This window comes from Nomascus leucogenys, chromosome 1a (assembly GCF_006542625.1).
Source record: "Nomascus leucogenys isolate Asia chromosome 1a, Asia_NLE_v1, whole genome shotgun sequence".
Classification (NCBI taxonomy): Eukaryota; Metazoa; Chordata; class Mammalia; order Primates; family Hylobatidae; genus Nomascus; species Nomascus leucogenys.
In genome coordinates, this window is record NC_044381.1 from 50,623,113 (window position 1) to 50,645,657 (window position 22,545).

Here is a 22,545-nt window from a genome sequence, read left to right on the forward strand (position 1 = left end):
TGTTCTGAGTGCAGTTTGGGGAAGAAGCCAGAGCTTCCATCATAAAGTAACAGAGGGATTGCCACGGGGTGAGTGTCTCATGAGCTTAGCAAGCCTGGTTCTTTGGGGATCTCTGTGGTTTAGGTAAGGAGAGGAGGGAGGGCAGGAGTAGGGTGAGACAGGGAAAGAGGAAGGAATCACAGGAAAGGAGAAAATAGATGGAGTTGGGATTAGATACGGCTTTAGATGAGTAGGGAAAGTTCAGAAGATTGAAGGCACAGTTTCTGAGATGCCCTGAGGAGAGGGGACTCAGGGGGCTCAGCCCTCATGGAGAACAGAGCTGGGTCAGCGAGGGTGGGGATGGAAGAGCTGGTGGGTACTGAGATGGGCTGAGGAGGAGAAGCTCTAGGCTTGTGATGTCAGAGGTGGGGCAGAGCCTCACAGGTGAAAGCACAGGATGTGAGTGTGTTTGTGGAGTCACAGAAGGAGAGGAGGCTGCTGAGGCCACAGAGGCCTTTACCATGGGAAAGGTAAAAGCATGGCCAAGGACACTCGTCTTTGAAAAAGGTGGAAAAGGGCCTGGGAGGGTAGGTATAGGTGAGGCGGGACTTGACACTTAATTCTCACTCAAACATAAAATACAATTTTACAGGGATCTGGAAATAATCCGAGAATACACAGAAGATCGAAATAGTCTTGAGAGGCAAATTGAAATACTCCAGTAAGTTCTCAGATCAAATGCTCATTACATTTACATTTCACTCATTTTTTTGTTAATAAAAGATGTAACACATAGAACGTGAGTTGCCACATTCTGAACACTGAGTTTGTGGGTCAGTGTTTGTTTCTTCTCAGGGGCATCTTCTCTTAGCTTTCTGATGCTTATAATCCTAAATACATTATCCAGATGTGGGAATAGAGTATAAATCTCTAAACATCTTTGGAAGTCAGGGGATATGTCCAGTGTGTCTTTATTATGCCTCTATAAAGAAGAATAGAAGAATGGCCCTGGGCACTCAGCCTTCTCTGAGTTCTGTGCCGTGAGTTTTTCAGGTTTCTCCTGTTAGTGGGGCCACAGGGCTCTGCCTCCACAATTATTTCTCATTTTGTTGTGTTTACTTAGGAGTATATTTTTCTTAGGTTTCTTTTCCTCTCCCCAAGTAGAAATATACCCACTCTGTCAGCTTTATGACTAGGTTATAGCAGTTCCATCCTCTGAGGGTCTTCCCCACAAAACCTACCTCTCTGCCTGCTCTTTCTTTCTTTTCCACCCATGCCGCATTGTCTTCTGGTTTCAGTTCCCCCCAGTGAAGTCAGGTCAGGTTTGACCTTTTTTTTTCCACCATTTTTGAATGCTTATTAAGTCTCACCTGTGGCAGTTGTTGAGTTCATTTATTTCAGTAATCCTTCATGTTAATTTTTTTATTCATTCATTCAACAGATTTGTCAGCACCTCTTACAGGCCAGGTATGCCAGGAGCGAAGGATAGAGTGGGAAGTGGGTGAAAAATCTCTTTCCCCTTATGGGGCTAGTTTAGGGGAAGAAGACAGAAATGGATCAATAATCATAGAAATAAATATAAAAGGCGAAACAAGAGAGATGCAGCAAAAGAAAGGTACATGTCCTCCTAAGGGGAGCTTTGGCCTATCAAAGAAGATCAAGGAAGTGTTCTGGAGGAAGTGAGGATTGAGCTAAGATGCGAAGGGTGAACCAGCCTTAAGCTAGGGAAGGTTGGTCGCTCTGTGGTGTAGGAGCTGTGGAATCATAGCTGTGCTGTACAAGAGGGCGCTAAAGCTCTGACAGCTTGAATGGCTTAAGTCATATGGAAATAAGAGTTAGGATTTGAACCCAGACCTGACTGAGATCATCACCCAAGTGTTTACCTGCTACACGACGGTGCCTGGTGGAACAGTGCCAAGCTGTGCGTAGAATGCAGGAGCTGCCAGGAGCATGAAGCCTGATACAACACACTGCGTTCATCCCTGACCTCTGAAATGTGGGAACTGGCTGGCCAGATTCAGGCATTTAGGGAGCTTTCGAAGACCCGCATGAAATCTGTTCAATCAGCGGGGCTGCCTGAAGGAAGAGTGAGTTCCACAGCATAGACAGTTGACTTCTGCAAGGCCCTGAGACCTTTAAAGAGAGAGGAGTAATCGATTCAGTTCTTGTACTTTAAGTAATGAATTATCTCAGTTTATGAGGTTTGAAGGGAAGTGGTGGAAAGTTGCAGAAGATGATAAGCTATTCCACATTCTGAATGTTACAGCTAGAAAACAAAGTGATGACAGTGACCCCCCAATTATACTTTCCTTGACTCTCTTTCTGCTTGTTTCTTTACTCTGCAGAACAGCTAACCGGAAACTACATGACAGTAATGATGGCCTTAGAAGTGCCCTTGAAAACAGTTATAGCAAGTTCAACAGATCTTTGGTATGCCACGTAGTTCTATCATGTATTTCATTCTTTCTAGTGGTGGAATATTTTGGTGTTGATGAAAATAATGTAATTGCTTAAAGGAGAACATCACGTAAGTCCTTATAATAATGAGAATATATTTCCATAAAATAAAACGAGGCAGCATTTTTCCAAATTAAAAAATATGCCTCTCCTCTGGAGAAATAAGTGTCTCAGTGTTAACCAACTCTTTTTATAGATGTCCTAGGAATCTAGAGATAGGTGTGTAAGATGTGATCTTTGACCTGAAAGAGTTTATCATGTAGTAGGAGGTTAAGATATACACAGGTAGGTAGGAGAATCCCATAGAGGTAAAAATAAAATACTGCCCGGTTGAGAGCAGGTAGAGGGTGCTTTTGTCTGAGGGATGAGTTTAGACTTGTGAGTATTCTTTATGCCAGTGAGATGCTCAGAATGGGAGCCTTGGATTTCAAACCCTCCTACAGAAATCAGCTTAGCTCATTTGGAACTTTAAGGACCTCTCCCAGACTGCATTTGTCAAAAGGCCTCTTATCCCGCTTTTGGAAGTCAGCTTTGTGTGTAAGATTCCAGGGTCGTATTGGGATATGGAGGAGTCAGTCACTAAGCCAAATTATGGTTCAAGAAGAGACACATTCAAGGAAGTTGAGTTGCAGGATCCTGGCAAAGTGGGGAACCACAGTACTCCTTATGGAATGTGCAGTAGGGTTTGGACGTAAGATAGGATGAGGAGGAGAGCGTACTATGGCAGTCATCTTCGTTGCAATGTTTCCCTTGATTTTTTGCTCACATTTGCTCAGGTAGTATAACACACTTTTAGTTACATTAGAAGTTTGAATAGTGTGCTACAGTTTTAAAAAGTGGGTTTATGTGTACCGATGTGTATATAAAATGTTTACATGAAAATTACATGAACTAACAAATAATTACTTCTATATTACAGCGTATAAATAATATCTCACCAGGGAATACAATTTCTAGAAGCAGTCCCAAATTCATTGGTCATTCCCCTCAACCTCTAGGCTATGACAGGTATGTTAACACATCCTCACTTTTTGTTCAAGTTCAGAATCACAGTTAAAAGGAAAGTAAATTTCCTTGGAGGTGGATTAAAATAATAGAATATACTTTGGTCACTAATTTATATTTTCTATGATGTTAAAAGTTCTGAAACATGAATCATGTAAAAATTAAAAGTGTTTCAGAGAGAGCGAAGTTATTTCCTGAAGATGTTATGAGTTGGTTTTATATATGCTCATCATTACCTCATCTCTAATCATGTCTTGTTTCTTAGAAGTAGACTCAATAAGAGATGTTTCAGGGAAACCAGTAGACTTGTGGTATATGATGCTGCAGTGTTTCTGGTGTATAATGTTGAAACTATTGGCATGATCTGTAAATATTTAATAGCTCAGCATAATATTATATGAGCTATGTTGTAGAAAAGGGAAACTCTCAAAGCAAATATAAATATGGCTGGTAGATCCTTGTAAAATAGCTACTGTATTGAAGGAGTCACAGAGGCTTGCCAAAAGTTAGAATTTAGCCTTGCGTTTAATCAAATGAAGTGAAATATTAGGCCTTTTATTACTTGAGACCTAGTAATCACTTAGAGATTACATGAGTGTATGTGTATGTCTATACGCATATGTCCAGTGTTGCTAGTTAATTTTGTAGTATGTCAAAAATTTGAAATTAGAAGTGAAAGCATAAACAGAAAGTTTCCAATTCTCTATTTCTTTGTTACTTTCAGATTCATGTTCATCCCCTTTTCATTTGGGTACTTTTGGTAAAAAGAATAATGTACTTAACATCCTGGTGTTAGAAATGGTCAGGTTGCCATTTAGGAAGACCTGTTACGAAGGCTTATTGGTGATCATTTCTAAGAATATTCTATCAGGTTTAAGTGGTTTCTACTGTTCACTGATTTGCTCAATAAAAAAATTTAATGGCTTGATTTATAGATGGCTGACTATTCTGTTATTGAGAAATAATAGATTTTTAAAAATGTGTATGTGTGATGTCATTTTTGACTAATATTTAAAATTGATTCTAAGCAAATTGGGGGGAAAGGTATACAACTGAAAAGTATTTCAGAAATTTCACCATGATTCATTTTGAAAAGATTAGACACCGTGAAAGGCTCATAAGAACTGGAGTAGAGCTCATCAACAAAAGATTCTAGGGGACAAAGTCATCACATCCCCAGCACGTTTGAGTGACGTAGCACTCATGTGCCTACCTCCTTGAGCTGTAATGAGAGGCCACCGTAGCCTCAACACCATGCCCTTTCTGGGTGTGTGGGGGGTGATTATTTTGGTATTAGAAGATAACATTTTATTTTCTTTTTGATGCTAATATAAAAATGTAATAAAAGCATGTTGTACATCAAATTAGATGTACAATAAAATTATATTGTTTTTATAGCTTTGCTTGGTTTTAACTTTAAAATTTATTTTGGCTTTGTTTTTTGCAAGAACTCTAACAAAGATTTAATTTGTTTTGTACTTTTACATAGTTAATTGTAATGAAAATATTGAGGGTTGGCAAGATGGTTGACTTTGAAAAGGATATGCAGTTCAATTGAGTTTGAGAAAGTTTGACCTGTACCTATGTTTTTATTTTTACTATTTTGACTTTTAAAAATTTTCAACTTTTATTTTAGATTCAGGAGGTACATGCGCAGATTTGTTACACGGGTATATTGCATAATGCTGAGTGTGCCTATATTTTCAATTTAGAGTCTAGATGTTTATTCAGGTGAATTCTTAATTCAGCACTTCATGTTTTCTTTGCTCCTTGTCAAAATACAAGTAGGCTTAAAATAAATCATAACCAGTAATGAAGACATGGAACTGAAGTAGTTTGTAGTATATTATAATTAGAATGGTTTTCTTATGTACTTTACAGATGGACCTAAAATCAGTTTTGGAAGGAGAGTTTTATAAATAATGCAATAATATATTAGCAATATATTTTCATTGTTATTGTTACAAACAATATATATTAACAATAAATAAATTAATATTAAAATATATTAACAATATATTTTATTGTTATTAACAGTATATTAACACACAGTCACACGCACACGTGCACACACCTAGCTAGTTACATAGATTGAGATATGATATAAAATTCTTGGTTCAGAATAAAGACTTTATAATTGAGCAGTATTGAGAGAAAGTTAAATCATCTTTTTAGTTAATTTTAAACATTTGCTAATGGCATAAAAATACTTTTGACTTCTCAGATTTACATGGCTCATACTTAATTATATTAAGCTTACCTTCTCTCATCTAAGCATATCCACTTCTTGTTTCTCATATCTGAAGACCTATGTATCGTGCCCATTCTCTCTTTCCAATGATTCATGTAAGCAAATTGGTAGGATGGTGCCCAGGGTGTAGTGGGTGGTAAATAAGTCATAACCATAATTGGTAAACTTAGATTCTTATGGAAATCAAATGGAAAAGCCAAAGTAAACAGGGATGTATACATTTTCTTTTGATTCTCTTATTCGATGTGAATTTCTCCCTCACTTATAAAATCTTCAGAATTTCACTAATGGTAAGATCTATAGAAGTCAGGAGTTCCAGCCTTTATCTGAGGCACCTCCCTCCCTATGAAACATCTCCCAGAGGAGTGTTTCCAGACGGTGTGTCAACATTTAGTGGCAGAAAACTTATGTGTCAAATCATACATTCCAGTCATGCTTCTAATTGCATATTTTTATCAGATGTTTCTAATTGCCTATCAGTTTTCGCCATGTTGATTAGAAATATGACACCCAGAAAAGCTTATCTTATTTTGTCTTGTGCAACCTGAGAGGATGTGGTCTTCTTCATGTATCAGCTCTTCAAGTATTTGAAGAGAGAAACCATTAAGAGTTAAGTTGAGTACACTGAATCTTGTTTTTCAGCTCTGAGGGTCTTGAGTCTGACATTGTGGTTGCCTTTTCCATTTGGGCCCTCAGCAGCCCTTTTAAGTAGAGATGTTATCCAGAAATGGACACAATGTTCAGAATATGGTCTGACCACCTTAGAGTAAAAAGGCTCATATATTCTGCATATGTTTTTGTGAATACAACTTGAGATTGTGTTTACGTCTTAGGTACTGTAATTCTTTTTGTATCAGGAAATAAAGAACATGATTTTTTTAATGGCTTTGTTTGTTAAGTGTTTGAGGTAAGGGTCTTTATCTTAACTGATTGCTCATAGAATGAACTGATGCTGCTTTGAGCATTTTATTTCCCCTAATGCCTAATCATGAAATACACTGAGGCTCTTAGCAAAAGTGAGAATATCGGCCTACTTGATTCCATCTAATAGCATGTGGTCTATTGCCTGTACGTTCTTGAGCATTTCCAGCCCTCAGGTAAGTTGGTCTTCCCCTTTATTACCAGGTCATCCCGCTCTTCCTATGTGGATGAGGACTGTGACTCCCTGGCCCTCTGTGATCCTCTGCAGAGGACGAATTGTGAAGTTGACAGCCTGCCTGAAAGCTGCTTCGACAGCGGCTTGTCTACCTTGAGAGATCCCAATGAGTATGACTCAGAAGTGGAATACAAGCACCAGAGGGGATTTCAGAGGTCACACGGGGTGCAGGAGAGCTTTGGAGGTGATGCTTCAGACACAGACGTAAGCCCCAGAAACCACTGCTCTCCTAGGCCTTCTATGTGATTGAAATCTGTCACCTTATTTGCCTTCTATCTGTCATGGAAATCTGTTTTAAAGATCATAAATATAAAGCATAGTTAGTAAAATGCTTTTTCCTCCGCAGAGTTAGGGAGAAATTCTCATAGCTTGCCATTCAGTGTCACTCTATTCCCTAATATTAATAGCATTGACTGTTGATTTAGCTGCGTAGTTTTCTTCTTTTTAATCCATAACGTATACATTTTAGACTTTGTTTTTTAACCAGTGACATTTTTTAATTTAACTGCTGACATTTTTTAAAAAATAGGTTCCTGACATAAGGGATGAAGAGACATTTGGTTTAGAAGATGTGGTTTCCATCTTAGACTGGAAGCCCCAAGGGTCTGTTAGTGAAGGCAGCATTGTTAGTTCATCAAGAAAGCCCATCTCAGCACTCTCCCCCCAGGTAGGTGGTCTCCGAGACACTCCTGTTCATGAACACTGCTTATTTTCTGTGCAGTGTTACTTATTAGGATGAAAACTGGCAATACCTTTATCATTCATTGTGGCTTTTCCCCCCAGACAGACCTGGTAGATGACAACGCTAAATCTTTTAGCTCACAGAAGGCTTACAAGATTGTACTTGCTGGGGACGCTGCAGTGGGGAAGTCTAGTTTCCTCATGAGACTTTGCAAGAATGAATTTCGAGAAAATATAAGCGCCACCCTGGGTATGGCTCCTATTTCGGTTGATAATGGGAAAATGACCTTCCTTAGCTTGATTTTCTCTTCTTCAGGGATTACATACACAGATGCTCAGTTAAAGAGTTTTCTCTTTCTCTGTGTATGCACACATATATAGATATGTGTGTGTGTGTGTGTGTGTGTGTGTGTCTCCTAGTCTATGGAAAGGTCCTTCTTGTTTTGGCCAACGCCTGCTTTTAGGAAAGGAAGACTAAAATGACAGAGATATCTGGCTGGGTGCAGTGGTTCATGCCTGTAATCCCAGCACTTTGGGAGGCCAAGCCAGGTGGATCACTTGAGGTCAGGAGTTCAAGACCAGCCTGGTCAACATGGCAAAACCCCATCTCTACCAAAAATACAAAAATTAGCTGGGCATGCTGGTGGGTGCTGGTTGTCCCAGCAATTCGGGAGGCTGAGGCTGGAGAGTTGCTTGAACCTGGGAGGCGGAGGTTGCAGTGAGCCGAGATCGCACCACTGCACTTCAGCCTGGGTGATAGGGTGAGACCCTGCCACACACACACACACACACACACACACACACACACACACACACACAAAAGAGATATCTGCTTAGCCAATCAGATGAATCGAATCAAATTTAGAGCCTGAGATATCAGATTCATTTATTCAGCATGTATTTCCTGAGTCCCACTAAAAACAAGATGCTGTTGTAGGTACAAAGGATACACCATGAATAAGGCTGACAATCCCAGCCTGCACTGCATTTACATCCCAGTGGAGGGAAAAGGTACAAAAAAGAAGTTTAGGGAGAGGTGCGGTTTTACACAGGGTGGCCAGGAAAACCCTTTCTACTAAGGTATTATTTGATGTTATGGTCAAAATCATAGCCAGATATATGCTCCATTCCCCACCTTCACAACAGAACAATAGAACAAGTAGTATCCTGATTTCCCAAATTTGCGTAATAATCAGTAAAAGGAGATGAAGATATGCAAATTATCATTTATTTTTCTTCTTTGTCTAAAGAGTTCTTATTTTGATCACCCGAAATGCTAGAACAGACTGATTGTCCTCTTTACAATGAGTGTCTTTGTAAATTTATGGTTCTCTGATACACTCTTCAACATAACAAAGCTGAAAGTTTACTTCAATTTGATTCATAAAAAGACTACATACAGTATTTGGTTCAGTTGTCAGAGACCATGATGCATGTAAATGTGTGTGCACACTAATGTGTGTATATATACACACACATATGTATACATGTTTAGATATACATACATTTATACACATATACCTTCATGCATGCCCACTCATATACACATGTACACACACACACACACACACACACACACACACACAGATATGACTGAGTTCATCCAGTCATCAGGGAAAATAAAACAGATTTTTCCCTTGGCTCATAAATAATTCCCCAAGTCAGCCAACCTGCAGATGGTGCCTCTGCACACACGTGTGGTCTGACTTGTCATTTCTATTTGAAGGTCACTCTCCTTAAAGGTCATGTTCATTCCTCCCTTCCTGGCTGAGCTGTATATTATTGGCTTTTGCCTCATCTAAAGAAGGCTTGAAAGTAAAAAGCCAATGGAATTATTTACATCATGCTCTCCACTGTCATATTCCTTTTCAGGAGTTGATTTCCAAATGAAAACCCTCATTGTGGATGGAGAACGAACAGTTCTGCAGCTCTGGGATACAGCTGGTCAGGAGAGGCAAGTGCATTCCGCAGCGCTATGGGCTATCCTGGGTTCGCATTAACAAGCCTTGCAGCCACTTGATGTTCTTCATACTCAAAATTCTATAATTGTAACATACTTTATAATTATATGCACAATTACATGTATAATTATACAGTGTATTATAACTTTAAAATGCTTATATTCTCGCACATCTCCTTCATTTACCTATGACTCCTGTGAGAAGAGGATCTTTAAGCTTCTTTTGAGCCCATGTTCAGTTGAGACAGAGAGTGCCCTTTGCTAACAAGAGAGGCAGCATTTTTGAGTGCAGTGGCAGCCTGAGGAACTCCATGGCTGTAGAACAATAAATGATGGAGAAGAGAACCAGTCAGCTCCCCTTGATTAAGGGCAGAGGCACAAATCACATAGCAGACTTGCATCTGGTGATGGCACCTTACCTTGCATTCATTACTGATAAGCAGAGCATTAAGCACAGATTTTAATCTTGTTTAACTCCTTGGGAACAAAATCTATTCAATTGTTCAACCCATAAGTATGGGGTCCCTGCCTCTGTACCAGGCATTATTCAGCATGCTAAGATTCAGTGGTGGACAGACAGGCACAAATACCTGCCCCCATGGTGCTCGTATTCTCTAGCAGACTGGGAATTTCAACATTTAAAAAATATTTGTGGTTGACATGACTGTATTTAAAATACTTATAAAATATTGCACTGGGTTTCGAGTTAGGGCACATGTGTTGAGGTGTGCTCTTCCAGTGGTGAATCCCCTGACCCCCATGTATGTAAAGTCCTGGTATGTTACAGCGTTCCACACTGGTAGTTCCTCCACCCACCCACAACACTCCCTGACCACCACCACCACCAAAAATAAGTATTTTCTAGTTTGTATCTCCTTCCAGCCTCCTCTGTGTCCCACATGTGGGTTCTGGTAGCTTGTTGCTGAGGTTGAAATTTTTGGAAACTGTGCTCTCAACCTTGCCCTGGTTATGCTCTGGGGATTGTAGACATTCTTGGGGTTCTTTGATAGAGAGAAGGATTGGATTTTTTAAGTCAGTCACCCAGATTATCATCCTGTTACCTTTCATTGGGTCATTTGGGACCTTTGAAATGGCTATTTCTCAGTCATATATTGCAGTTAGAGTCTTCTCAATTGGGGTTGATTTTAGAAGATGAGAAAACAGTGAGTATAAAAGAGAAGAAGAATGAGGCAACACAAACTGACTGATTATGTGGTTTTCTCTTTCTCAGATTCAGAAGTATTGCCAAGTCTTACTTCAGAAAGGCAGATGGTGTTTTGCTGCTGTATGATGTTACATGTGAGAAAAGCTTTCTTAATATACGAGAATGGGTAGATATGATTGAGGTAAGAAATCACAATGGAGAAACAGAAAATTACACGAGGAAGTTTTAGGCCATCTTGGAAAATGCTGTTGCTCTTCTTTGTCGGAATGAACTTGATTAGGAGCCATTGATCCAAGCCATCAGGAAGAATTGGATGCTACAGGCAGAACTGGCAGCATTCACCTCTTCCTCAGGATTTGGGCACATTTCCCTGAAGCCAAGGACACTAATGAAGGGAGCTTTGGGGAATAAAACTTCTAGGTTTTCTTATAGATGAAATCAGAATCCCATTGTAAGCAAGTAAAAATCCAGGTAGCCTAGGAAGAAGCTATTACAAACAAGGAGACGATGTGGTTGGGTGTGTAGTGTAGTTGGGGGCATGTAGAGGCATCCACGGGCATGGGAAGTACAGCTGAAACACCACCTGGATATGAGTGTGCGTCAAGGTTCAAATTGTATGGGAGCTCTCTTCTCTTCTCAACCTTATTCTGGTAGTGATTTGGGATCTTTAGATGTCTCAAGGTACTACTGAAATACCAATTGGTATTTTAAACGTGGGTGTAGCTTCTGTGCTTTCTGTGGTTAAATAAGATGATGTCTTTCACCTGAGGAACATTCCTGTCCTCTGGTTTCATGGTAAATAATTTTTAAAAGCAGGAAATGATTTTGACCCCATTTAGCATGCTTCCAACAGTTATTAACATAACACTACAGTTCAAGCTATGGTTCAGCATGCTCTCTTGAAAAATAAAGTAATGGCTAATACAAGTTTTCGAGTAAGTATATTATCTGTAATTTAAGAAGGCATTAAATTGTAGTAGTGACTGAACAGAAGACTGGTTGCTGTCTGATCTCAATTTAGCTTCTGGCATTATTGTTCTCTTTCTCACTAAAGAAGTAATGTGAGAAATGACTGATTGCAATTGGCAGTAAGACTTTGACTGTGATAAATAAATATGCACTCTGTTCTACCAACTTATCATGACTTGAAATGATTGTAAACACAATGAAAGTGTGTTTACATTTATGTAACATTTTTACTTCACAAAATTTCCCTTGTTATAGTCATCTCTCTAGCATCTAAGAAATGAAATAAGAAACATATTATCCTAAGTTTTTATGAGAAACTTGAGGCCTAGAAAGCATAGGTAGCATTTGCTTAGAGTTATTTAGTGGTTAGGAATAGAATAGGGGCTCAAACCAAACCTCCTGATTCAACAGTGGTTGCTGTTTTAATAAAGCACCAGCGTGAGTAGAAGATTTCTTGAAGAAGCCTCTGATATCAAGAAGGAATCCCAAGGACTATAATTCCAGCACTTTGAGTAGTCAAGGCAGGCAGATGGTTTGAGCCCAGGAGTTTGAGACCAGTCTGGGCAACATAGTGAGACCCCATCTGTACAAAAAATACAAAAATTAACCAGGCATGTTAGTATGGACCTCTAGTCCCAGCTGCTTGGGAGGCTGAGGTGGGAGGATCACCCGAGCCCCAGGAGATCGAGGCTGCAGTGAGCCGTGATTATACTACTGCCCTCCAGCCTGAGTGACACAGCAAGACCGCCATCTCAAAAAAAAAAAAGGAATCCCAAGGTATAATTAGTGCATAGAGGAGCGGTGGCTACTCAAATGAACAAATGGAGATCCCTGGAATGGAGCAGTAAGTCCAGAGAATAACAGATAACCCTAACTCATCCATACTAGTGTTTAAAATCCACAGCAAAACTGTTTTTTTGTTAACATTTTGGATTAGTCTTTATTTAAAATCTTTGGGTTATGCTCAAGAAAAGGAGGCACAAAAGGCAACATCAGCCACAGTGAAATAACCCTTATGTAGAGTGGCCCACTGCCATAATTTGCAAAGCACCTTCACGCGTTAAGTCATCTTTTCTGCCATTGGTATCACCTTTTCATAGGGTCTGAAAAGGAAGAAAACTATAGAAGAGATGAATTCTTAAATTTGTTGTGGATGAAAAATTACATACTACTAATGGCATTTGACTTTCACCTTAGAAAAAGAATGGGCACAGTGAAGTTTCTCCATGGCTTACTGCTTACTGTTTCTAATTTGAGGAACTCCTACAGGGACAGTTTATATGGCCACTGTAAATATGGGTGGAAATGAATGGTGTGATCACTGGGATAGGCCAGAGGATTGAGAAGCAGTAGACTGTCAGCGGTGAACAGACCCTCTGAATTAATAATCGATACACTTTGATGGAAAACTGCTGAATTAAAAAATCCTGTAATAGAATTATGGATAAAGTAAAATTATAGCCATTTATTTACCTGTTAAGAATATTTTATTGATTGAATATTTGAGTAAAAGCTGAATGGAGATACTTGAGGTGTAAGATCTCTTCCCAATTTTAACACATTCAAAACTATTTTTTGAGTACCTACCTGGTTCCTGTGTAGTATTCTAGGTTCTCGGGATATATCTGTTAAGAAAACAGAGCCTTGTCCTTATGGAGCTTGTGTTCTAGTGGGGGAGACAGATGAGAAGCAGCAAACATAGATCAATAAATGAAATGATATGCTAGAAGGTGATAATGTTATAGAAACAAAACGAGAGCAGATTGAAAGGCCGGGCGATAAGGAAGTGGGCTGTGGTTTTCTTCAAGGTAGCCTTGCTGAGAAGGAGATAAATTTAAGTCAAAACTTGAAGTAGGTGCCCGTTACCTCTGTGGCTTTGAGAAGTCATTTAGATGCCTGGATTCTTGGGCTTACTGAAATGAATAGTTGACTAATAACTTTCAATTTATGCCCCTTGTATCCTGAGATCATCAAAGAACACAATTAACTAGCACATTAATGAGTGAAGCAGCTAATTTTGGAGAGGGCCATTCATTCCCTTCTTTCCTTTGATTTTATTACACTCTGGAGCCTTCAGTCCAAGGAAAGTTGCCTGAAGAGAAAGGAAGTCAATTATAATTTCATGTTGAGGCACGTTTTTTGATCCTGTATCAGGAATAGCCCCAAACCCAATGAGTACGCAGGTATCTTTAGTCACTGCAAAGAGTAATTTCCACATGTTTTCATCAGGGCTGCCACTTCTCTTATTTAGGAACCAGAAACTTGTGTTTCTGTGCTAGTCAGGTTGTCTTCTTATATTCTCATCATAGCCTGCTGAGGTGGGATATGCCCTCATTCAGTCCTTCATTTTACAGACAGGGATACTGGAGTGGAAACCTGCAGAGACTTGCCTGACCTCACACAGCCAGTGGGTCCAGCTGGTGGAGGGCTGGGTCTGACTTGTCTGCCACACTCGTCTCACATTCCATGAGCTTCACTGTGACTGTGGGACCCTGTGACAATTGCATAGGCTGACATGGGAGACTTATCTTAGAATCCATTACTTTGAAAGATTGGTACTTGACTCTTTCTTAGAAAAATGTTGACCTTCAGGACTTTTATATTTTGCTTTTGTTTTAAACCAGAGAGCAGTGAGTGTGGAACTTCCAAACTCCCTTTTTGTTTTATTATAGCTGAAAAATTACTGTGTGTTTTATAACTGTAATAATGAACTTGACTTGTGATCACTATTGTTTGAAGTAACAGTTGTAGAAAATTATGTGGGTACCACAGCCAAATATGATTCTGTGGTCATGCCTTTTGAGTTTATATTGGCTTGTAGTGCTCTGTATGCTAGAGATAAGAAATTAACAGATATGTATTTCCTTTGCCATAAAACTAATTAATCCCAGTGCCTTTTAGCCTTTTCATTAATCTAAGGATGGGGCATTATATAAAGGCAAGGGTTATGGAGTTAGTTTGGACCCAGGCCCTGACCCTTCTACCTTCTTATTTAACCTTTCTGAATTTCAGTTCTCTCTTCCATAAATGGGAAGATGTATGGCTGTTTTTAGAGATACTTTGAGGTTTAAAGATATCCTCTATATAGGATTTGGCACAAAGGGGGCAAAGGAAAATGGTAATTGCTGTTGCTGTTGTTCTGTGGTCATTGTAATGTGTCCAGTGTTTGATGTGTGCCCCATTTTTTTTTCTTCCTGGCAGGATGCAGCCCATGAGACTGTTCCCATCATGCTGGTAGGAAACAAGGCTGACATTCGTGACACTGCTGCTGCAGAGGGACAAAAATGTGTCCCAGGGCACTTTGGAGAGAAACTGGCCATGGTAAGAGCGAGGATGCCTCAGAATTGGAAGAGAACATAGGGGTTTAATGGCTTTGAAGTCAGTGGCCTTTCACTTTTGTCTACCTTTGCTTGAGAGGTCCTTTGACAAACCTCCCCCATCTGAGGCATCTGTCCTTAACACAGGCAGAACTACCATGACTCCCACCTCTTTTATGCCAAGGATTAAGTCCCTTGGGAAAATAAAACAATCACATAATCATTTTCTCCCATTGAGTATCACTGACAAAAAGGAGCCTAAATAATCCCATCATCTTCCTCCTCCCTCTCACCTAGTTCCCCAACCTTCTCTAGTCCTGGAATCCAAGTAAAGGAAGAAAATGGTGTCCTATTTTGAAAAGATGGCTTTGGTTTCAGAGGGTTATAATGCCAAAGGCAGAAGATGGTACAGTGTCTCACCTGTGTGGAAGGGAATTGGACGACTTCTTTTCTTCTCTAAGATTTGTGTTTAGTTGATACAAAAAATCATTCCCATACACAAATGCATATGCATTTTGGGGTATGCATTTGTATACAGGAATAAACTCATTCCTATTCAGATTGTTGTCATGGGCATTGTTTATTCTCCCATCAGTGTCATCTGTCATCATGTCAGAATGCTACCTGGGTCTGTTATGACCTGTCTTATTTATACAAGTAGTCAGATGCACTTTGGGTCAAATAAATTCATACTGCAGCAGTCTGATTTGATGTTGATAGTGTTGTCTGTCGTCAGCACCAGGAAAGGACTACTTTGTAGCATATGTACGTGAACTTCAAAAAGAAGTTTCAGTTTTAATATTTTAAGCTGGAATAATCGTTCTTGTTTTAAAATATAGAACTGCAAACCAAATGTGATAAATGTCAAAGCTAGGCAATGAAATGCAGAAGAGATTCATTCAACCCATATTTATTGGTATCCACCATGTAACAAACACTTCATTATGTGCTGGGCCAAGAGCAGAGAACAAAGCAAACAGTCCTTGCACTCATATTGTTTACTATCTGAGGGAGAGAGATGTTAAACTTGTGAAATCCACATGCTAGACACGGTCTCACACAGCCACTTTGAGATCTAGTTATTCTTGGGTGCCTGCCAGCTTTATTCCCTCTCCATGGTTTCGCAGAGTTCCCAAAGTTTGCTTCCTTATGCATCTCTTGACCTCCACAGTCCTGCATCCTCAAAGGCAGTCTCTGTTTCACCCCATATCATCCTGGATATAGAAGTCAACACCAGCACTGACGGTTTCTACCAGAAATGCATTTACTTTGTGGTGTTTGCAGATTTTCTATGGATTTGTGGGCCTATGGGTAAAGGTCCCATTGTGGCATTTTTCCCCATTTCCTGGCTTTTCTCATTCTCCCTGTTCTAGAGGAAGTGTCACCTCCTTCCCTTGTCCCACACAGGACTGTTTAACCCACACCTAGGCCCACAACACTTAGTTCTCCTTTATTAAGATAAAATGTCTGCAGCTAGTCAGATAGGCACACAAAAATAACTTGAGCAATTATAATTGTGGCAATTGCTGTGCATGAGGATCGCAGAGTGCTATGAAAGTTTATGATGTGAAGTCCTAATACAAACTTTTCAGGGTTAGGAATGACTGAATCTTAACTTCAAGGAAGGATTACCTAAAAATCCCAAGAGTAGGTAGGTGTCAGACTGGTGGAGGGTGGAGGGAACCTAGGTGATGGGAAGAGTAGGTGCAAAGGTCCCGAGGTGGGAAGGCTTTGCCGACACTGGAGAATTAGAGGAAGGCTGGGGAAACTGCAGCTCTGTGAGTGAGGGGGGATGAGTGAGGTGGGAGGTGAGGCTCAGAGCTTGCCTGGGGCCTCGTGAAGCTGGGCCTCATTGGCCGTGGAAAAGCATTTTCATATTACCTAAAGACAAACAGGAGGCATTGAAAGGTTTGAAGCAGGAGAGTGACATGATATCATATGCACTATGGCTGGGAGGTTGAATAATAGAGAACTAGAACGTGTCCATTGGTTTCAGCAAACATGGAGGCTGCTGGATCCAGAAAGGAAAAGTTAGCAGGAAGGAGGGTGTGTTAGCTGCTGGCCAAGAGGAAACAGACTCTTGATGGACATTTAATTCCTGAGTGGTTACATTGAACTCATTTTTATCTGTCTCGGAATATTTGATAAAGAACATTTGGTAGCACGTGTTTCGACTGTTGGAAATAAAAACCTTAAAACATGAAATGTTCTGTTTTTTAAATGTCAAGTAAAAGTCCTCCAACTAGGAACTGCTCCTGGAGTAACTATGCTTAAACCATTTTCTTTGTAACTGCTGAACTCTGAACTCAGTTTCTTAGCTATTAGTTACTCTTAGCCTGCTCAGTAGGAACATATTTTTATTTTGCTGATTTTAAAAGCCAAAATTTCAGGAAACTCAATGAAGAGCTTCATTTAATTGTGTGTATTTCTTTTCTACAGACGTATGGGGCATTATTCTGTGAAACAAGTGCCAGAGATGGTTCTAACATAGTGGAAGCTGTTCTGCACCTTGCTCGGTAAAGTTTGGGAAAATGGATGTAGGATTGAATTTTCACTTGTTGCATATGTCACATTTCTTGTCCATAATGTGCAGATAGAATATATGCGGGAAAACACTCTCTTATCTGTCAGTCATAGTGGGAGAAATAAATATGTGGATATTATAAAAACTGGCAACGTCGCTGTCAACACTGGCAAAATATCTTTACTGCCAAACAAAAGAGGTACATCTGAGGTGTCGTTGACATTTCTGAAAAATGTCACCACAAAGCTAATAGTTGATGTGTATGAATCATTTCCAGAAAGCAGATTTTATACGCAAGGGATTATTATGAATACAACTGTCTGTTATGATATTTTCCCGGGCAAAAGGGGAAAAAGAAACAAAGCAAATTGTATGTCATGCCAGTTAGAAACACTTTGTCAGAATTATTACCCAGGTAATTATTAAGCTAAGGCAATAGTGTTAGTAATAAATAGTATTTTGGATGTACAATAGAATGAAAATGGCATCATTAAAGAACTTGGATATAAATGTATGTGTTTTAATCCTTGAAGTAATTCTTAGGAAATAACATTATACATTAGATTTTTCCCACCTACCTAGTTTTCTGCCATAAATGAAAAGATTATTCTTTCCTGGCCTAGAGGGATTAAATATCAAAAAAGGAAAAAAATCAAAATGTGCATTACAAATTTCAGAGCAATCATCTTTAATTGCAGACAAAGTTAAAATATAACTTTAGGCATGTCATTCTTTTTCTGATTATTTGTAAGGTTTTATAAGAATCTTAATTTTAGTATGGTAATTGGCCTCTTCTGCTAGTGAACATTGATAGTTAAAATACTTTGCAATATCTTTAATGCTGTTTTTCAATTAATGACTTAGGGCCAGGTGCAGTGGCCCACACTTGTAATTCCAGCAGATCTTATTGGTTTCAGCAACATGGAGGCTGCTGGATCCAGGAAAGAAAAGTTAGCAGGAAGGAGGATGTGTTAGTTGCTGGCCAAGAGGAAACAGATTCTTGATGGACATTAATTCCTGAGTGATTATTTTTATCATTTTTATGAGAGGCAAGGCAAGAGGATCACTTGCACCCAGGAGTTTGAAACTAACCTGGGCAACATAGTGAGACCTTGTCTCTATTTAAAAAAAGATACACACACACACACACACACACACACGTATACACACACATACATACACATATATACATTAATGACTTGGCATTTATAGTGCTTAATAAAATAGAGTTCTATTAATAGAATGTTTGGACTAGGGCCGCGGAATAAACTATTGCCCTCACTTAAGAGAATCAGGAAATGGACTTTGGGTGTCCTGCTTGGCATTAGTTTGTGGCAGGCTTGGCAGATGCCCTGTATTCACACTCAGAGTCTTTGAACATTTCCCTCTTTGACATCAGTCTAGGAGAGATAGCCACCTCCCCCTACAACACTGGAAATCATTTTTGTTTAAAGCAAAAACAGTGCTAACCTTGAATGTGACCTAGCACATTTTTTCCTTTTGCATTAGGCTGTTTTGTGCATCTCTATAAAGAAATACCCGAGACTGCAATTTATAAAGAAAATAGGTTTAATTGGCTCATGGTTCTGCAGTCTTTATAGGAAATTTAGCGCTGACATCTGCTTGGCTTCTGGTGAGATCTCAGGGAGTTTTTACTCCTGGTGGGAGGTGAAGGGGAGCCAGGGTGTCACATGATGAGGGAGCAAGGAGAGGGGAGGGGCTACACTCTTTTAAACAACCAGATCTCCTGTGAACTCAGAGCGAGAACTCACTCATCACCAAGGGATGGAGCTATGCCATTCATGAGAGATCCACCCGCTTGATTCAATACCTCCCACGAGGCCCCACCTCTAATACTGAAGGTCAGATTTCCACATGTGATATGGAGGGGACATACCTCCAAACCGTTTCATCTTTTAAAAGAAAAAAAAAGTGAATATTTGAACACATATACATTCAACTAAATTAGATGGGTTTTTTTTTTTTTTGTATGTTTGTTTGTTTATTTTTGGCTGTGAATAGTAGGAGAATCATGAGCTAATATCACATTTGTGGAAAAAGTCAGAGTAAAACTTTTATCTATCAGGTTGAATAACAGATTCCACACACTTGTGGGTGCACAGGGAACACCAGCTATTTTGGCTAAACGAGCTACATTCAGTAAAGAGGGGAGAGTTCAGTAAAATGCAGAATTAGACTTCACTAAAGATCAAATTAACTGTTGAATTGTCAGGTTTTTACTTTTCAAATGGTTGTGTTGGTGTTTTATTCATATGTTGCTGAGAACTGCTGGATGGAAGTGATATAGTTGCTGGGGCAGATGGCAGTGGGGAAGCGTCTGCAGGTCTTTGGAGCATCCCTGCGATGCCTTAGCCTTGGTCAGCGGAACGCTGCATTGCTGCTCCCACGCAGCAGTAACGGATGCAGCAGGTCAAGCCTTGCATGTGGTTACTGGCTGCTCCCTAGCATATTGGAGGATTATGGTGTCAGGAGGCTCAAAGTCCATTCTTAAATCTATTTATAAATAGCTATGAGGTCTTGAACAAGTCCCTGTCTTTGTTTTGGCAACTCTTTTTTTTTTTTTTTTTTAATTATTTTTTTTTATTATACTTTAGGGTTTTAGGGTACATGTGCACAATGTGCAGGTTTGTTACATATGTATCCATGTGCCATGTTGATTTCCTGCACCCATTAACTCGTCATTTAGCATTAGGTATATCTCCTAATGCTGTCCCTCCCCCCTCCCCCCACCCCACAACAGTCCCTGGAGTGTGATGTTCCCCTTCCTGTGTCCATGAATGTTTTGGCAACTCTAATCTGTAAAATGAGGGAGGGGCCTAAAGGAAATGATCTCAAAGGTCCTTTCTAATTCTAAGAGCCTATGACTCTGTATATGACAGTCTGTACTCCACCGAATATCTTAATCACTGTTTAATGCTCGGTTGTCTTATGGGGTCATATTAAAGTTAAATGGCTCCAAAGTGCCCCGGTGAAGAATCGATTCTCTTTATTATGTCATAAAGATGGGAGAGGCTGTAAGTTTCCTGTGCCTTTCTCCCCGTCTGCTCCTGTGTGGCATGTTGGGTCAGCCAGGTGTTGGCCCTGCTTACAGTGAAGCTTAGACACTACCTTGTGTGTGTTTACTTAAAACAACTGGTATGCAAAAGCATTTTGATAACTAGGTTATTTCAGCTGCATAATGGATAGGTTATAGTTATTTTAAAAAGCTTTAGACAAGTAAAGAAATCAGATAAGCTTCTTGCGAATCATTTAGCATAGAGGTTTTTGTTTTATTGTTATTGCATTATGGCCTGGCTTTGGGCTTCTAGTGATGTTAGTGATGTGTTAAATATAAAAATTATAAATAAAGCAAACATATGAAGACTTTAATTGCTTTATACTTAGCCTTCGGATTGGCTTCTCAAAGTACTCAACCCTTAAATGGAAATGTTATAGTCTCCACAGGTAAAATTATCATTTGTTGAAGTTTTACAACCTTGGGAAATTTATGTATAATGCAAAACATGTATGTTCTCAATTTAGATTTCATAGGGTGAGATCATATAATGTCATAAAACTAGGAGAAGGTATGGGTTTGCACTGTCTGAAACAATTTATTTTTAAAAGGAGGCCATAAATATTTGGTTAACAACCTGAACTATTCTGCATTTTTTTAGAAAATCTCTCAATCCCAGGAAGAGTTTCTCCTAGAAATGCAATTTCCATATAGTGCTGATAGGTCATCGTTCATAACCACTGTCCCATTAGTAAGCAAATTTGCCATCACCAGAACCACAGGCTTTAAACATTTTGCAGTAGATTCAAGTTCAAGAGGCATTTAATTATCAACTGCCTGAAATTGGAGAAAAACACAAAAAACTTAAGCTGATGTATCAGTTCAACATCAGAGCTGAGCCCATTGGGTGTAAATCTTTCCATAAGACTGAGTCATTTAAACTGCAGTTGTTAAGCATATGGTAGATTTTGGTGAGCCCTAATTTTCCCAGCCTTAAATCTGTTTCAGATGTTTGGAATTATATCTTTATAATTTCCTTAAAGTGGAGCATGCCTGCATTTTTGGCTGAAGGCCAGATGAAAATGTGGGTATATACTTTCCCCCTTAATATTTGCTTTCAGGTTCAATAATGTCTGCATTATGGGCACTTAGCATGTGCATAGCCCCATGTTATGTTCAATAGAGACATCAAGGGATTTAAAGACTGGCCTTGCAATTTAATATTATAGAAAAAAAATGACAATATACGACCAGGCAGCTACATGGTATGTAGCTGATAGAGGCCATTGGATCTACAAGAAGAGAGAGATGTGAATTGTTCAGTGAAGATATTATGGTTATTGTATCCATTTTACAGATGAGGAAACTGGAAATTAGAATACTTAATCAGCTTGCTCAGTGACACAGCCAGTAAGTGGCAATGTGAGGACTCTTCACCATCAACCTGGATCACTGGCTTGCTGCTTAAATGTTGGTAATCTCAGGGTCTCCAACTGTCCTCTCTTTCTTTTCACTCTCTGCCTAATGTCTTCCATCCACACAGCTTCTGGAACCATCTTTAACTGGTAACTTCCAGTTTTTGTATTTTTAACCCCTCACCTCTTTTTAAAATTCCATAAGCAGAGAGTGAACCCCCCACTGGCAGCTCCATAGCCATGGTGACTCTGCATATCCAAATCCTAGTGTGTTCATGTGGCTTTAAACTTGTTCCTCAATCTGTATTACCTTTCTCAGGAATCTACCAAAACTATAATTAAACAGTAGTCACCTGGAGTCAGTCTTGATTCCTTTTCTCTCTTGCTTCACCCCTTGCCTCCAGTGGCTTCTGAAGGTCGTCTTTCAGTTTTTTGAATCCATGCATTTTTCTCGCTTTCTCCCTTTTTCTGCTTTGATTCAGGCCTCAAAATTCCCTACCTGGGTTAGTGCAAGAATTTCTGCCTCAGAGTTTCTCTAATATCAGGTCATCCTCTACCATGTAATCAGGTAATCTTTATAAATAAAGATCCAGTTAATATTTACTTTCTTGCATCCAACCCCACATTGATGTCTTACCAACAACACAGAG

At 39.5% G+C, this 22,545-nt stretch overlaps 1 protein-coding gene across 1 annotated transcript in view; it reads left to right on the forward strand.

Annotated features, from left to right (window-relative positions):
- RASEF (RAS and EF-hand domain containing) overlaps positions 1-22,545 on the forward strand; it is a 77,744-nt gene that overhangs the window by 48,745 nt on the left and 6,454 nt on the right. The window contains exons 7-16 of the mRNA XM_003267450.4: positions 632-700; positions 2,325-2,409; positions 3,356-3,444; positions 6,818-7,052; positions 7,378-7,515; positions 7,632-7,779; positions 9,402-9,483; positions 10,721-10,835; positions 14,825-14,944; positions 17,380-17,456. Of these exons, the coding sequence (XP_003267498.1) occupies positions 632-700; positions 2,325-2,409; positions 3,356-3,444; positions 6,818-7,052; positions 7,378-7,515; positions 7,632-7,779; positions 9,402-9,483; positions 10,721-10,835; positions 14,825-14,944; positions 17,380-17,456 (1,158 nt within the window). The remainder of the gene's footprint in view (positions 1-631; positions 701-2,324; positions 2,410-3,355; positions 3,445-6,817; positions 7,053-7,377; positions 7,516-7,631; positions 7,780-9,401; positions 9,484-10,720; positions 10,836-14,824; positions 14,945-17,379; positions 17,457-22,545) is intronic.